The 18,366-nt window shown below is 41.5% G+C and overlaps 1 protein-coding gene across 3 annotated transcripts in view; it reads right to left on the bottom strand.

The window, feature by feature from the left end:
* Positions 1-18,366, bottom strand: part of pard3aa (par-3 family cell polarity regulator alpha, a) — a 315,863-nt gene that overhangs the window by 109,797 nt on the left and 187,700 nt on the right. For all 3 annotated transcript variants that reach the window (XM_030756195.1, XM_030756194.1, XM_030756193.1), the window contains 2 exons: positions 17,468-17,615; positions 4,533-4,719 (listed from right to left, as the gene is read on the bottom strand). In XM_030756195.1, the coding sequence (XP_030612055.1) occupies positions 4,533-4,719; positions 17,468-17,615 (335 nt within the window). The remainder of the gene's footprint in view (positions 1-4,532; positions 4,720-17,467; positions 17,616-18,366) is intronic.

Raw genomic sequence — 18,366 nt, forward strand, 5'->3', positions numbered from 1 at the left:
GATAGTTTTTGAATACTTCAGAAAGCAGATAGTTGGAACACTGACTGAAACATCTCTTCAGTAAGTAACTCTATACAGCAACTAGCTCATTATCTGGACTATGAAGATACAGACTTAAAAAGAGAAACTGACTGAGTCTCCAATTAGCCAGTACAAACACACCCTACAACTCCACTTTGTCAACTTCTGGGATGAAAACCAGGTGGAAAATAGAAACCTTAGAAGTGCCGGACATAAAAGTACATCTCCTTAAATTTCTCTGACACTGACTCTCTGTTCCACAGTCCATTCTCAAGAGAACAAACCTTTTCATCTTTACAGTGATCCAGATTATTGTGCAAAGCTGTTATATCAAACCCTTCTTTGTATCTGTCGGACTGTAAATCATTTAGACGTGGCCTTTCCTGTTTGGCTTTGGATTCAAACTAATGAACGAAGGAGGAGACACAGCTTAGGGAATTATTGCTTCAGGTCAGGACCACAGATATTCAAAGTAATAATTTACAACCCCTGTTTATCCAGCGGAACCTGACAGACATGCTGGCTTCCATCACTGCTTTGAATCACGCTCACACACTCGTTAACCCTGCTCACTGACATCTTGGACTAAAGCAATCCAAACGCTCTTCTCTACATCTGGCTGCAGGTTCAATCAATCAAGTGCATGGCGAAGGAAGTTTTAGATACGATTACCTGGACTTGAACTAATAACTGGCTTCAAGTCCCAATCTAGTTTGACAAAGCGCAACACTGCCATTGCCAGTGCTAATAATCATACCAATAAAACGGGCTGTAACACAGCAGCAACACATAAAAGCTTGGATCTTTGTGCATTAGCATTTTAAGATCTACAAGCGCTGGGTTGTAATATTTACAACTCATTTTATGTTCATTTGAGGCCTGTAAAAGCGATGAAACACTGAGGCAGCACTAAGCGTGAAGGGAGGGAAACAGGCTTATTTTTTTCATTCAGAAAAATATGAACAAAGACTATGCATGCACACATACTCAGAACACAAGCCAAGTACATGGTATTAGCGAGTGATGTCACAAAAAAAACTATATATATGAGGCGGGTTCTCTTCCTCTCAGACAACCATTTACCTCAGGGTCCAACCTAGTCCAGTTTAGCTATTATTTGCTAAGGAAAGGTGAGACTGTACCTTTATAAAATTCTACAAGGCTGACATCAGTAACAGAAAACACAGCAGAGTAATACTATACAAACTATTCTTCTTGTACAAAAGAATTGCTTGTACAGAGCAGGGTTATAATAGTTTTGGATTTTACATTATAGTTTAGTTTTAGTTAGTTTTTACTTTTTTTTCTTTAATTCAGTTAGTTTTAATTAGTTTTCAGAGTGGTTTTTCTCGTTTTTATTAGTTTTTATTTTTGGTTTCATGCTTAGTTTTAGTTAGTTTCAGTATTAGTTTTAGTATTTTCATACCTAATCAGGTGCAAGATTCAAGGCGCAAAAGTGACTATTGTGTAATGAAAACTTGACAAAAGATACAGTTTAAAGAAATATATTCAACAACCAACTGTTCACAAGACATGCTAAATGTGTGTAATATTAAGGACACACATGAACATCAACAGGGAGAAACAAAGAAAAACATGAACTCCCAAACTCAATAAATTCTACAATAAACTCCACAATAAAGTTCAGCATCAGTGCAGTAGATTAACAACACCTACAAGTGGTGTTTGACAAAAACAAACTCTTTGAAGGAGTCAAAGCTCAAATCCAGCTGCATCCTGATGTTCTCACCACCTGAAGCTGCTTCTGTTTTGGAGCTAGCTTGGTTAGATGCTCGCTAATTAAACCTGCAGGGTCTTTGTATATAACCTACGGAACTTGCCGACCTCATGTCCACATTTATGCTTGTGTAGCTGGATTGTGTGTGTTAATTACCTTGTGGTCGTGTGCAGGTGTTTGTACTCAAAGAACCTCCATACGGGACTCTGCCGCTTTCTCGGCAGACCGCAGCCATTACTTTGCGGACCAGCGCGGTGAGCGCACGCACATGCGCACTCACACAGTTGTCCTGTGGCGCTCCCAGCTTAAACTCGGAGAGCGGAAAAAATGATTTCATATCAATCCACAAGGCTTAAAATGAAAGTCAGTTTATCGATAATTTCAGTTAGTTTTAGTTAGTTTTGTAAACTCACAATTCAGTTTTAATTAGTTATCGTTTTTTCCTTTTAATTATAGTTTTTATTTATTTCAGTTAACGACAATGTTTTTTCAATTTCAGTTTTCGTTATTTCGTTCGTTTTCGTTAACTATAATAACCCTGGTACAGAGAGAGAGTTACTGTTTGGTTTAGTAGATATTTCCTCTTAATAATCATAACCAAATGGTAAAATTGGCTTTCAATTGTCCCCAAAATTAATGAGAAAAATAAGCTGGAATGAATCTTACAAACCAGCTGGTATGCTCGTTTGTGTGTGAACAGAGTCACATACAGTGTTAGCAATAAAGAAAATAAACAAATGAATAAAGGGGATTAAATAGCAGAAAATAGCAAATGTGAATTTGTTCAATTCCAGTGGGTGGGGGGGAAAAAAGGACAATAAGAGAAAGGTCATGAATTACAATGATTTTACCAGCCAACCAGCCTTTTATGCACTTTGTGCATGCACTGTGGGTGTATGGCCTTGGCAAGGCATCTCCCAAGAGGATGCAAGGCTGAATAATACTGGAGGCCAAAGGTGAGACTTTCACAGCTCTGTACAATGCATATTCAGTACATATAGACCCTTGGCAGCACTGCTGCAAAGCTTAATTAAAAAGTAACAGTTCCGGTACATTGGAGTCTGGCTGACCCACATCCCCTGCTGGCTCAGTATGCCTGTTAACTCGGTGTGTGTGTGTGTGTGTGTGTGTGTGGCGGGATATTGGGGGCACTTGAAAAGAGAAATGAGAAAGGGTGTAAGTCAGTCAGAATAATGATACACACTTGATGTGTTTAAGCAGCTGTAAGCATTTGCATAAAAAAAAAAATGTGTGCACGATGTGTGTTTTTGTGTTTGTGTATGTGTGTGAGAAAGAGACTTTGAGGACATGAATTATTCAGAATAACCCTAGGCAGTGCTATATAGCACACTCCTGCCTTATGTGCTTACATCATGCATGTGCATGAATGTGGTTGTGTATTTGTGTGAGTTTATAGATGGGGAGTGTGTGAGGAAATCTGAGTGCATTTCAGCCATATGCTGTGGACCTAATCCACTATGACAAACCTCTGACATCACGTGCACAACAGGCATGCTGAGCAAATCCAGTCATTTATAATAAATGAGACAGAGAGAGAGAAAGAAAGCGTGAGAGGGTAGAGAGCTCCGGGGGAAAACAATATAAAAATAATAAAAAAGGAAATAAATAGACAGAGCATCTCTATTTGTGGCAAACGCCAAAAGGACCATCTTCATGCTCCTTGCTGCATGCATACCTGTGACATTAAACAGCCAATCATAAGAAAAACCATAAAAAAAAATTGCAAGAATTGGAAACAAGTGCTTAGTGAAAATGCAGTTGCTGATTTCCCTTGTTCCTGTCATTCAGACAAGAATTATGAAATGATTGGATGTCTTGGCAATAAATTTCCAGTACCTGAACATTGCAATCATTCAGGAAATGTCAGGTGAAATTTTAGTGTAACTCTTCCTCTTTTGAATAATACCATTTTAAAGCAGATATACGTGTTGAAATACCACTCTTTTTTTTTTTTTAACCTCCCATGTGTCTGCCGGTTCCTTGGCTCATCCAGCTGAGGTCTTTAAAGACCTCAGTCTTCTGAAAAGGTTGATGGATCCAGGTTTCATTTTCATGTCTAAATGTGTCAGGAGGACACACCAATTGGGGTGCGGTCTGCAAAAGGAGTGGGGTGCTGAAATCCCACAGGTGGTTAGGGTTGGAGTGGTGTATGGGTCCCTAACAGTCGTGCTGTGTGACTACTGCTGCTCATCCCATTACAATCTCTCTCTCACACACACACACACACACACACACACACACACACACACACACACACACACACACACACACACACACACACACACACACACACACACAGTGTTACATACCTATACCCAGACTCATATTTTAGGATTCCAGGCAGAGCCCTAAAGCAGCATGTCATTACCATCCCACAGTGTACGATATGAAAACTTTATTTTCTGGTTTGTTAAGGCAGGCTGTCCAGTTTATCAATTTCTACTAAGGAAAAGTCATTACACTATCCAATAAATATGGGAAATAGGTTGCAATAACTGAAAATGCATCCACATTCCTCCAAAGTCATTTGTATAACATTCTGCAAAACATTCAAAAACTCTAGATGCTCACCGGTCTAGGTAAAACTAACCCCCCCCCCCGGCAGAGACTTTGGCTGCACAGACAAACTAGCCAAGCTACACCTCATATAAACACTTTCCTGCTTTCTCCCACACGGGGGCTTCATGAAGTCCATCAAGCCATAAATAATTCAGCCGGCACCGTCACAAAGTAAGAACAACCTGCAGCTCACCATTCATTCTGCCCAGGCAGCTCATGAATCCAGGGAACCTGGGTTTCGCCAACAAAGCCCATGTCATCGTGGGAACTGGACGACGACTGGTCAGACAGGTGTGCAGGAAGCAGCGGTGGCCTATCGTCTTCGATCATTACTATGTCGTCTTGTGGCATGTTCACAGTGGGAGAGAGCTGGAAGTGACCTGAGGAAAACAGGGGAAAGAGAGATTGATTAGCAAATGGAGGATAGTAACATTCAAAACTGCAGCAAGACCTAATTATTAAACATTAAAACAGTGATGTCTGATAATACGTAATAAAAAAAAAAAAATCATTAAATACATGCACATGCAGAAGCAACTTTAGATGCACACACCCCATCTGTAGACACATTTGTGTAAATATTTTTATCTTGCTTTACTAATTAATAATATGACACTGAAAACAGATAATGCTGGGGACATGCCTGAAGGACATAATTTCTCCAAAAGAGGGTGTCTGTTCTTATCTGGGATTGTTTTGCAGTACTGAATGCATACACAAATAGGTGAACATGTCCTAAATGGTAGCAGTCTAAGTGGTGATGAGGACTCATAAGACAAACACAGAAAGGGTCTAATGTCTTCTATCCAGTCTCTTAATGTCACATAGAAAAGTTCTAGAGCGGGATAGTTTTAGCCATTCTCCTTCACTCTCCTCCAAGGACAAATACAAGCAGAAGAAGGGCTCCCCTGATCTGTATTCTGTCCCGCCTGACCCTCCCCGCTGAGGACTTCTTTGAATCGCTCTTTTGCTGCTCCTCAGGAATCAAAGTCAATGGGGAATGTGCTGGCACTCAGCGCCAAGGGCAACCGAAGGGTTGTTCAACAGCATGAGAAGTGGCATTACAATACAGAGGTGGAACGTTCATTCCGAAAACTGATCAGTACATGACTTAAATACGGCCGATCCAAACTCAAGACAAGTGATGAGATCTGAATTCAGCCACACACCTGCTTACCATTAGACAAAGTCTTTCAGAAACTCTGGACTTCCTGTGGTCTTTGCTTTTGTTTCCATTATCACAGAGCCATTTTGCAAATTTAATAGCTTAGGAACAATTGTGTGTAATCACTAGCAGCAGACAACAATATTTACTCTGGCAGGATCCCAACATGAATCTGAGAGTCATTTAATTCCACTGGGGCCCAACGAATGATAAATGCACATTGTGGAAGTAAATCTCAGCACCAATCAATGCAGCAATGAGCATTATGGTTTAGTTTCGTATTTGCAGCTTTGAAAAGAAAAAAAAAAAGGAAAGAAAGGAAAGCAAAGAAACAAAACAGAGCAGCTGCATGTGAGAGGAAAGAAACAAAGGTGGGCTTATCCAGCTCTCATAACAGCAATGAAAGGCAAACAAAAATCTACTGGGAAAGGTGCATTTTTCAGGTTATTTGCAATGTCGACATGTGACAAAGGAGATTTGTGATGCCTTAAGTTCGATACCACTGAATTCAAATAACTGAAGAGGGCTCACATTCTCTATAATAAAAAATACTGTCACATTTTGTCCTGTAAGTCCATTTGATTTATGCTGTCAGTGTAATTCTTTTTAACTTTTGCCTTATTTTTAATCAGCCAATCAGTGTGTGCACTTTGAACCTTCATGAAAAATGCTATCATAGTCTGTATATAAAAGATCATAGTAGCCACCATAATGTCCTGACATTTTAAAATGGGAGTCCATGGGGACTGACTTGCTTTTGTAGCCAGCCTCAAGTGGTCATTAAAAGGAACTGTTGTTTTTGGTAACTGCATTGGCTTTGCAGCTACTAATTAGGATAAATTAATACTAATTTAGACAAGGGCCAAGACATTCTGCATTCCCCTGCACTGCTCAGTGACTAGAACACTTTACAGTCATGTAAAAAAGAAAGTTTTCACATGACTGTATGCAGGTCTGTGGAGAAAAAAAAAAAAAAAAAACTAACTGCACCCCGTGATTTAATTCCTTGTAGAACCACCTTTAGCAGCAACAACTTGAAGCAACTGTTATCTTTATGACCTTATCAGTCATGTTTGCAGGCAGCCATTCATTTACAGCTCTCTTAAGGTCCCACCACAGCATCTCAGTCAGGTTAAGGCCTGGACTTCGACCTTGATTTGCTTCTTTTTCTGCCATTCTGATGTAGATTTGCTGATGTGCTTAGGATCACTTCCATGTTGCATGACCCATTTTCAGCCAAACTTTAGCTGATAGATGGCCTCGCAATTATCTCTACTCAGACACGTTCATGGTCAACTCAATGCTAGCAAGGTGGCCAGGTCCCGCAAGACAATCCCAAATCATGACCCCTCCAACACTGTGGTACACAGTTGGTATGAGGTGCTTGTGCTGATATGCTGTGTCTGGTTTTTGCCAAACACGGCACAAACATCTCCAGTCTTTGGTTTGTTTAGATGCAACCTTGCAAGCCTAAGCCATGCTGCCATGTTCTTTTTAGAGAGAAAAGGCTTTCTCCTGGCTACTCTTCCAAACAAGCCATACTCTTTTTCTAATTTACCATCTTGAGCGTTAATATTTAACATGCTAACTGTGGCCTGTAGAGTCTGAGATGTAATTTTTGGGGTTCTTGCACCTTCATTGCACGGTCTGACCTTGGGGGGAATTTGCATGGACGTCCACTCCTGGGAAGATTGTGACATCGTGTTAACACACATCTGAACGCTCCAGACTAGCAAACTGCCAAAACATCTTTAATACAGGTGCCCAAACTTGCTGATGAACAATTAATCAAGTGCATTTGCTTAGCATAACCTAGCTGGTACTTACACTCTCAGTTCCTATAAAAGCAGTAAGGGTGTACTTAGTTTTTCACAGAACTGCAGAGTGCTGTAAAACCTTCCTTTTCTCGTGACTGTACTTGTGCATCTGTTAACTGATTCTTTTGAAAGCCTAGTCCCTTTTGTCTTTGGATTACTAATCTAAAGCAGTTAAGATGGCTGCCAACACTGTACAGGTAAAATGAAGGCCATTTCTCACTCAGACAGCTTGACAGAGAACCACAGGTAATTGGATTCACCCTGTACTGTAAATCAGGAGGATTGGAGCAATGACAGTGATAAGTCCAGGAAGTCAATTATGCTAAGCTAAAGGTATCACTCTCACAGTAGACAGACCAAGAAGATAGCAGTTACCATAGCTGAATTTTCATAATTAACCTTGGTAGTTGAAGTAGTTTGTCAATTTATTTTTTGACAGTTTCATTCAAAAACGCATAACTCCAAGGGAAATGATGGTAAGCAAAATCTGCATAGTCTATTAAAGAGAGAATGTAATTATAGTATAACTTCTGAATATCTGTATAACATACGTGTATAACGTGTACATGATTCTAAGGATGGATCTGACCCTATTTTCACAGCCTTTTCTGTTATCAGAGCTCAACTCCTCTAAGTCACTTTCCCTTCCAATTTTCAAATGTCATGCTTTACAGTCAGTTTAGCACAAGTGTGACAGCGTCAATAAAAGATGCCTTGCGGTTGTGTATCCACAGGGGCTTTTCTTATACCCGCCTTTACATTCCCTTAGTAGGTAGATGGAATTGCCTCTCGGTTGCATCAGCAACAGAGACTTTCACTGCAGCAGCAACCTGGAACAGACATGGAGTATTAACTATGTCTTTCTAAAAGAAAAAAATAAATAAAATAAAACTTTAAAACTTTTAGTATGTGCACACTTGCAGACCACAGGGATGGAGCATTTGCTCAAACCTACAATATGCTCTCTTAAAGACAGTGCACTATCTATAATCACCTTACATTCACTCATGTCAGCAGTCCACTTCGCTAGAGGACACGGCTTTAATTAGAAAGTCTGCAGGCTTTTCCCCCTAGCTTCATGAAATATTTCCAGTCAGGACCCCTTGACACAAGTGGCCAGCACTGCAGATGAAAAGATGTTAAAGTTATCCCATTTCCATGCATACGCGCACATACACTACAACAATGTACGGAGAGCACACAGGAAAAGCTGGGGCCATGCTGATGCTTTCAAAGGTGAAAATAATTAGAAACTGCAGCAAATGCTTTTCTGCGGCTGTCAGCACAATCAGCATAGAGGGAAATCACAGCCCGCCCACTCCTGATACTTGACTCTGAACATGACTAACTGGGACAATGAAACAGACGAGACTAAGGTTGGCTAGAGAAGACAAAGAGAAAACAGCTCATGGGGAACAATATGTTGACATGAGTTAAATCACATTTTGGCTCATAAAACTTGGCCAAGCACAGGGCAGAGTGGGAACAGAAGCAGATGCTTTTTTAGCAACTTGGTACAGTGAGGCTCAGATGGAGCTGCTCACTCACTACTTTAACACCGTTGTCTTTTATCTGCTCCTAACTGAAGCTGACGAAAGGAAAAAAAGACCAGGTGACAAAACCAGCCGAGACATTTCACTTCCTTTTGCCAGCCAGATCAACAGACAGTGAACATTCATGTGTGTTGGAGCTAGAAGTAACTGGTGACAGAGGCATTTGAAAGTCACTGCTGTTCATTACGGAGAAATGATTCTGAATGCAAACAAGTGCTGATGAAATAATGAGCAAATATATTCTTTTATGTTGTTCAGTGTTGTCTCTGCTGATTGCATCATTTTGCTGAGAGATGGTCATCTTAGCTTCATGCTGCTGAGGTTGAACCTACTTTGCAATAGCTGTTCTAAAATAGGCAACTAAACTTGAGTGCTTAGTAAAGTCAGAGTTGCCTGTTATGATGTAAAAAAATACTGAAACACTGGACTTTTGCAGGCAGATGTCTGGATTTCAACACACTTATCTAAGAGATACACTATATTGCCAAAGGTATTTATGCACCCATCCAAATCATTGAATTCAGGTGTTCCAATCACTTCCATGGCCACAGGTCTATAAAATCAAGCACCTAGGCATGCAGACTGCTTCTATTTGTGAAAGAATGGGTCGCTCTCAGGAGCTCAGTCAATTCCAGCATGGTACCGTGATAGGATGGCACCTTTGCAAGAAGTCCAGTCATGAAATTTCCTCTCTACTAAATCTTCCACAGTCAACTGTTAGTGGGATTATAACAAAGTGGAAGCGATTGGGGAATGACAGCAACTCAGCCTCAAACTGGTAGGCCACGTAAAATCACAGAGCAGGGTCAGCAGATCCTGAGGTGCATGGTGCACAGAGGTCACCAACTTTCTGCAGAGTCACCTCCTACAGACCTTCAAACTTCATGTGGCCTTCAGATTAGCTCAAGAACAGTGCATAGAGAGCTTCATGGAATGGGTTTCCATGGCTTTGCAGCTGCATCCAAGCCTTACATCACCAAGCACAATGCAAAGCGTCAGATGCAGTGGTGTAAAGCACGCCACCACCAGACTCTAGAGCAGTGAAGGCATGTTCTCTGGAGTGATAAATCATGCTTCTCTGTCTGGCAATCCGGTGGATGAGCCTGGGTTTGATGATTGCCAGGAGAAGGGTACTTTTCTGACTGCACTGTGACAAGTGTAAAGTTTGGTGGAGGGGGGATTATGGTGTGGGCTTGTTTTTAAGGAGCTGGGCTCGGCCCCTTAGTTCCAGTGAAAGGAACTCTTAACGTTGAGTTAAAGGGTTAATGCTTCAGCATCCCAAGACATTTTGGACAATTTCATGCACCCAAGTTTGTGGGTGGCCCCTTTCTGTTCCAACATGACCGCACATCAGTGCACAAAGCATTAACAATAAAGACATGGATGAGCAGGTTTGGTGTGAAAGAACTTGACTGGCCTGAACAGAGTCCTGATCTCAACCCAACAGAACACCTTTGGGATGAATTAGAGCAGAGACTGCGAGCCAGGCCTCATCCAACATCAGTGTCTGACCTCAAATGCGCTTCAGGAAGAATGGTCAAAAATTCCCATAAACACTCCAAAACCTTGTGGAAAGCCTTCCCAGAAGAGTTGAAGCTGTTATAGCTGCAAAGGCTGGGCCCACATCATATTAAACCCTATAGATTAAGAATGGGATGTCACTCAAGTTCATATGCATGTGAAGACAGATGAGCGAATACTTTTGGCAATACAGTGTATGTATGTGAAGTCAGATAGGGACAAATTTTACTCTAATAATGAGTAATTGTTCACAGCAGGCTAACTTTTTACAAAGGGGCTATTAGGTAATTGTTACAGAGCTCCTGATTCATGCTTAACATCTATGCAGTTAAGGAAAGAGTTGTGTGGCAACACGATTATGTCACCTTTTTCATACCATGCTTGAGCATAACCTCTCCTGAGTCACACTGACAGAAGCAGGTACATCCACCACCCCCAGACCCCCAATACATTTGTTGTTCCACTAATAATAAAACACAGGTTGTTTGGTATGGTTTGCCATCTTGCAATAATACTGTATTGTGAAGGATTAGCAGGATCACAGTTAACAGCTGAAACCTATTAAAGTCTATACGATCACTCTGGCTGTTAATTTGAATGCTAGAAAATTAGGTTTCATTGCTGCATCTCAGATGACAGATTTTCAGTGAGAAACAGAACTCAACTAAGGAGTTTACATGTTTAGTGCTACATTATTGCAGCCATGCCAAGCATGGTGAATGCCACATTTCTACAACTGTGTACTGAAGTGGCCCTTAGGCCCACAATATTGAAGCAGAGATGTTCTTGCTCCCTGTAGCAGAGAGAGCATATGGAGACAGATGAGCTCTCTGGCTCCAGAGGCCACCTGGCTGCATCCATCCAAACAGATCAGAGTTTCGCTCTTCTCTTTTTCTGCCATCTGACCAAGCGTTACCTGTTGAAACATTGAGCTGCGAGGTGAGAGGTCACACTAATAGCCTCACTCCATCTTCTTTCTCCTGCGTGATTTCCTCCATCTCTGTCCCATCATGCACTTTCTTTTCCTCTACATTCTCTCTTCCTCCCTCCTCCTGTGACACTTTGGCCTATTGATCAGGGAGGAGGAGAGATCATTAGTTGACCCATGCTGTCACAGCTATCATTCCCATACACGGATTGCAGCAGGTAATCACCCTAAGTACATACCAGTGGAAGCCAAAGCCTTTATGTACACTAAGGGACATCAGTGCCATTTTTCAACAGTATTCCCCCATGTTCCACAAGGGATTCTTTCATTAATGCTATTGATCAGAGCAGTTAGTAGATTGGGTTTATGACAGTCTCTTCCTTGTAGGGAAACACAGGACGTCCGGGATATGAACAGGAACTACCAAAGAGTGTAACTTATAGAGACATATGGAGTTAATAAATGATTCTCGTGGACACAGGAACAGAACATTTAACATCCAGTCAATTTCTTTTATATTTAGAACCCTGGCTGAAGGTCTCTATGACCACATACTGACAAAAGTGCGTCTGTTATAAGTGTATGCTTGGAAAAATAAGGTGATGACAGGTTAATGCTAAAACATCTCCATGAAATATATGGAAGTCATTGCTACTGGCAGAGACTGTCTTCAATACATCGTCAGACCACTACTCTGAGACATATTATCACGAAGAGACTAAAAGGTTTTTCTCTTCTAGAGGTCAACCCATCGATGCTGTTAAATGAAGAACAGCGCACAACCAAGGCTTTTATTTAGCCTGTAGATGCAATTGCAGGAAATAGCATCATAATCGCTTCAATATTTTTCACACAAACAGCAGCCAGAGTAGCTCAAAGTCCAGGGCGAGCATGCTAAAGGAAAAAAAAAAAAAAAATTACTGTCACTTGATTTGTTTATAACGGGTTGGTTTATAACATTAGTTTATATTTATACAAATTACAGCTACTGTATGGTAGTGGATAGCATTCTGGAGAAATCGCTTGTTTCCCTTTTCTGCTTTTTCACAAAAACAAACATGAATCTATGAAAGCACAATATCGCACAAATTAGATTTTAAATATAACATTGCTGATATGCACAGGTATTTCTGAAAGTAAAACTTCCCCCGCTCTCATAATTGTTGGCAATTATAATGCCCATGCTCTTATATAACTAAAAGGTGATATAATTATATCATGCAAAACTTTCTTTAATAAAAGGGGTTTTTTTCTTCTAAACATCTTGAAACAAAGTGCATCCTGCAATTACTTCATCCTTTTTTTCTTTTTTTCCCCCAAAATCTATTTTGACAGAATATGTTTAAATGATTGCTGCTACACCTACATTCATGCTACTACAACGAATGAGCACAGCAAAGCACAGAAAAGGGTAAAATTTCAGGATAACACTGTATGATCTTGATCAGGCCAGACAGCATATTAAAAAAGAGATCACTCTTCTTCTCATAGGTGAGCATACAGGGAGGATGAGTTCTGTCTTCCCAGGGGGGGACACTAACACTTAGATACTACTACAAACAGATTAAAGTGTCTGAGTCTTCCAGAGGTTTATGAGTTATGATGTATGAGTCATTATGTGCTTTATTAAAAATCCAACAGAAGATTTTTTAATCGCTAAAGGGTAAAACACACTTGTTTTTTAATTTGGGTCAATGTGTCTGCAGGATTTTACACCCTCACCTGCATCGCACACATTACATCCTGCAAACACCTACTTTCCTGTGTGACAACAGCGTGGGGTCCGCTTGCCTGGTTCCCACCTCCAGTCTACTTTACTGCCTGTCCCTCGCTGCTAGGTGTGCACTCAGTTTCGGTCAAACAGCCACGTGCATAGAAAGCATCGGTGCACGAGCCTTAATTTTCACCCCAGCGTGTGGACCCCACACCCAGTGGCACTTTTCAATTAGACAGAGCGGAAAGGCGAAAGCTGGGTGTGATGCTAACGACCTTTGCGGAAAGCCCCGGCTGTCGCTATCACAGTGTGCACATGCAGGAGATTTTACTCAGCTCCAGATTTCCTTTTCATACAATTCAGTCTTTCTTCTGCTTGTTTGGCTTTTTTTCTCTCTTTAAATGAGAAAGCATCTTTGCCAAGTCTCTATCCCTTCACCTCTAGAGGGCAAAAACACAGGTATGGATGGAAGAACAGAACAAAAAGAAAACAAAAGTGTCAAGAAGTCGTTTAATTCGAGCACAGAGTCAAGCAGAGCGCTGTATGTTCACCACCTGCTAAACTGCAGATCCAGCCTTTGGCCGCGATGCCTCGATGCATGGTGGGCGCAGGTGTGAAGCTAAAGCTGACAGTATCACAGCACCGCACGGCTTACTGAAGCAAACAGAGAATGGGATTACCTGGAACTATTGATCAGCTGAATTACACACCTTGCAGACAGTTCTGAATGACAGCCCAAAATACTACAGAGAAGATCACAGCAAAGTGTTCCCATGATCAATATAATAGCACTATACTAGCTTAATAACACCTGTCTCCTGTGCTAGCATGTCTTTGCTGTTGCCATAATAATTACAATTCCTATAATTCCATTCAATTGCACCAATTACCCCCAGAGACTCGAGGCCTTTTCCTCCTGTTTCAGGAGCTGCAAGCAAGCAACCTGTGAATACTGGACAGTCGAGATCCTGATCAATACATAAGGTGAGATGAAGCATCTGTGGGACATTGCAGCTATTTGCTCTTTTTTTTTTTCTTACAGAACACAGAGAGCATGACAATAACAATCATAGCTTGGCAGAAATATGGAGTTTACAATTTCACTGAATTGACTTGCTGCCATCTGCAATAACTCACAATCATAGTCAGGTCTTAATTCTTGAACAGCAAAACCATTCCATCCCATTTACCTCTGTGTCTCGATTCATTTAGAGCAGCGCAGGCAGCGTAATGCAGTGGAGCATCAGAGGAGAGTGTTTGATTTGGTTAGAGAGTTCCTTTGTTGTCTTTTAAGAGATAAAATACCTCAGAGTTTTGTCTGTAATCACTGTTTGCTCTGAAGGAAAATGTGCAGCTCACATCAGTGGGTATAACCTGATGTACAGTAGAGGCTCTACGTGAGAGTGCATATTTTAGTTTGTATGCCACTGTGTGTAGGTAATGCAGTAAGTGCACCCTACCATATCCCAAACTCCACACCTCTGGCCTTCATGTTTCAGAAATTTAGCAGGTCAAAATCAAGTTGTCAGTCAAGCCCTGGCGGCTGTGCGCTTCCCGACCTTGCTGAGCCAATCTCAACATCTGTCCCCTAACCACAACTGTCACATCTCACACGCCAGGCAATATGTCTGAGCCCGTATGAAATAACACAGAGGAGAAGATAGAGCAGAAACAGCTATCCTCTGTCTAACCTGCAGACATTTACCATCAATACTGATGAATACATTTCACTGTGACAACTTCACATGTATTTTCACGACACTGTGCGTTGCTAAAGTAGGTGGCTGCAGTACACAGACTTTAAAGTGCTGTCCACATGGTAGATAAATATAAATGTGTAAGATATGTGAGGAATATTTATGCTCTTTGCCTTCACTGTAAATACTGGCACTGTTGAAGTCATTGCGACTTAGGGAAAAAAGCATATACAGTATAGGGGTGATCACTGGGATCACACCAGCTGTGATGACTGTTAACAAGTTGACCATCCAACCTGTCAGTGCTCAGTAGTAATTTCTACATGATTACAAGAATACTCAACACTCACAGCTGTGACGTTATTGTTTTGACAAAATCTGACCGCAGACCGACAGACATTTAAACACTAGCCAAAGTACTCACTTCCTCAGCTAAAGTGTGTGTGGTCAGGACCCCAGTTTGCTATGACGACACAGAAAAACAGATTCACAACTCTAAGATAATACACACCAGGCTGAACCCACCATGGGGCCTATTTCTGGAGATGGACACAGAGAGGGGGGGGGGGGGAGAAAGTCTACGAAGTACTGGACCACCTATGCATTACCCCTAGAGGAGCTGCTCAGCTGTGGAAACCCATGTCATGAAGTTCCCGGTGCACACTTTTTGTGCTGATGTTAATGCCAGAGGAGGTTTGGATCCACCGAATCAGCAGAGCGCTGGAAACTTTGATGCACTCGGCTTCCACTTTGCAAAAATCCCACTTACAGTTGATCGGGCAATTTCTAGGAGGGAAGAAATTTCACAAACCGACTTGCTGGCACATCCTGTTACAGAACCACGCTCGAATTCATCGAGCTCTTTAGAATAATCCGTCCTTTTACAAATGTTTGTAAAGGCAGACTGCATGGCTAAGTGCTAAGTGCAATGGGACTGAAATATGAGAAATATGAGGCCATATAAATCTGTTCAAAGTTGTGGAGTATGACACATTAATTGAACGTAGTGTCTACTTTTGCTTTCAGAGGATTTTTAGAAATGTTGCCATGTTCAACATACAGTTTGAGGTACTGCTCTTGGACAATGTGTGACTGGGGGATGGCGTATCGCATTTATCATAATATACATCTTAGGTGCTGCATTTCTCCTCAGTGCGGCAGTGTTGTGTTGCAAAAATAAATACGAATAAGTGTCACTGCATAGTAGACTTAAATAGCAGAATTGTGTCAGTTTAAAAGATGAAGACATGTCAGAGGAAGTAGGCATGGGTTAATGAGGACATGACTCAGAGACAGCCTGAAGACATAGAAGAAAAGGAACTGGCATATTCTTGCAGCGAGAGAAGCAAAGTCAAAGATCTGAGGCTCAGCTGAGCTTTAGCTGTGATAACTTACTGCTTTAGCACCTACTCCGCCCCCACCTTGAAAACTTTTCCACTTGGCTCATTTGACTCCCACTCTCCAGAATTGAGACGAGAGCTGCACGCCCTTGAGGTTTGAATAGCAAAAAAACTTTTCCATCAGTGCCCCCACACTTTGCTGCTCATGATCAGAGCGGCGTTCTGAAAAACCTGCATCGGAAAGCCGGCGGAATAAATAAGTCAAAGTGAGAGGGAAAACCCAACCAATTTGAAAACATTTGATTGGGGTTGGAGGAGAAAAGCATGATGAAAGAGCGAAAAAAAAAAAAAGAGAAGAGGAGACAGAGGGAGAGTGAGTGTCAGGGGCAAGCCCTATTGATCTGAAAGCTTAATTAACCAACAGATGCTTCTGACACAGTCTCTGATCTTCTATGATCAGTGGCAGTGTGGCACCACTCTTGGGGGAGATGGTGGGGAGGTTATAGAAAAGAAACGGGAGAATGACTGAGAGAAGGGCAGAAAGGGAGAAAGAGTAGATCATTGATAGATTGCAAATTCACTTTGCAGAGTGTGTAGAAGGATGATGGGGTGATAGGTGAAAAAGGAGAAAGACTAAAGACAAAGAGATCATGAGGTGAAAGCTGATTTAAAAAGGAGAGGAGACAGAAAAGGATAAAGGGAATAATATGGATTTTAAAAAGTGAGGAAGAAGAAAGATAAGGAAGGTGAGAAAGAGAATGAAAAAGAAGTGAAGGATGAAAACCGGGGTGGATACATTTGCCTATACTCCATCATTTTCCACAAACATGCCCTCCCCACACTGATGCAGCTACCTTCAGCTTCTGCGTACACGCATATGCGAAAAGTCTGCCGGTGCTGAGATGACAGCAGTGATTACTTGAGGATTGAATTGCCAATTCTAATACATCTGAAGAGCCAAGATCTCAGCCCGATGATGTCATCTGGGTAGAATGGAAATTGACCCAAGTGAAACCAGTCAGGAGTGAAGTGAAGGTGGGGAGGATTGAGGCTGACATTAATCCCTGGGAGGTTTAAATAGTGAAACAGCGCACCTTGAAATGTGATTTGGGGGGGGGGGGGGGGGGGGGGGGGGGGGGGGGGGTTAAGGCGATGCATTTCAGAGGTGCTTTGGCTAATGTTAAAATTGATCCGAGTATGTCAGAAAATATATTCAGTGTATATGAGGTTAACGAGTCATCCATAGTTTCCATCAAGGTGAATCAGGAGAGCTTGGCCAAACATAAATCCAATTTGTGGAGTAATTTCTATCAAGTTGAAGTTGAAAGAGACATAAAGGTGAAGAAAAGAAAAAAAGGAGAATGAAATAAAAGTGTTGACATATTACACTCACCGATGCGTCCTATCGCGTTAGCTCGTGGAGTGGAGATGCTGTTTGAGCTCCCAGTGGAGTCAGAGAGAGTGTGGGAGATCCGGCGTTCATGGCCCTCCAGAACAGAGTTAACGGGACGCTCCAAAAACGGAGGGCTGCCAGGGACTTCCTACATGGACCGGGAAAGAGAAGACTTGCTCACAAATTATCAGTCAGACACGCAATCACACAGACTAATCTCAAGCAGTAACATGCAAATTTAGTCTCAAAATACTTTCCTACTTCCTTACTGTTTACCATTCACCAGCTTCATTTTAGGCTCTTAGCATACGAATGTTTGCTAACTAGCAGTAAACACAAAGTGCTATGTAGCTAAGTCATTTTTTTTTTCCTTTGGATTGATATTGATGCTAGGATATCTATTCATATTTATCACATACATGTATTTCATTACATAAAAATGGTCAATATAAGCCATTATATTTTAAATCCAGTAGAATGTAAAATGTAAGTATTATTGCTCCTTTTCTTCTATTGCAGTCTATAAATAGGGGACTACAAGGTAATGCACATATGATAGTGTTCACACAAAAAAAGAAAAGAAATGGGTCAGTGAAATGACTCCCAAAGGCGTCCCACCAATACACCAAAAACATAGAAACAGTGATTCAGTATCAATCTCAGCTTACATCTCGGTATTTTCTGGTTCAGTAGTGTGAAACGGGTCGTGCAGTAGTCAGAGCTGGATAAAGCTCAATGGAATTCCCATAGGCCAATAGATAGCTCTCTCTAACAATGAACCCCAGTAAATGGACCAGTGGCATTTGCCACATGGTCAATGTGCTGCACTGGTGGTTATTGAGCCCACTCACAGTCAGTGTGTGTCTGTCTTGACAGCTGAACATGGTTAGTGGTTGGTC

Source organism: Archocentrus centrarchus, chromosome 20 (assembly GCF_007364275.1).
Source record: "Archocentrus centrarchus isolate MPI-CPG fArcCen1 chromosome 20, fArcCen1, whole genome shotgun sequence".
In the NCBI taxonomy this organism is placed as follows: Eukaryota; Metazoa; Chordata; class Actinopteri; order Cichliformes; family Cichlidae; genus Archocentrus; species Archocentrus centrarchus.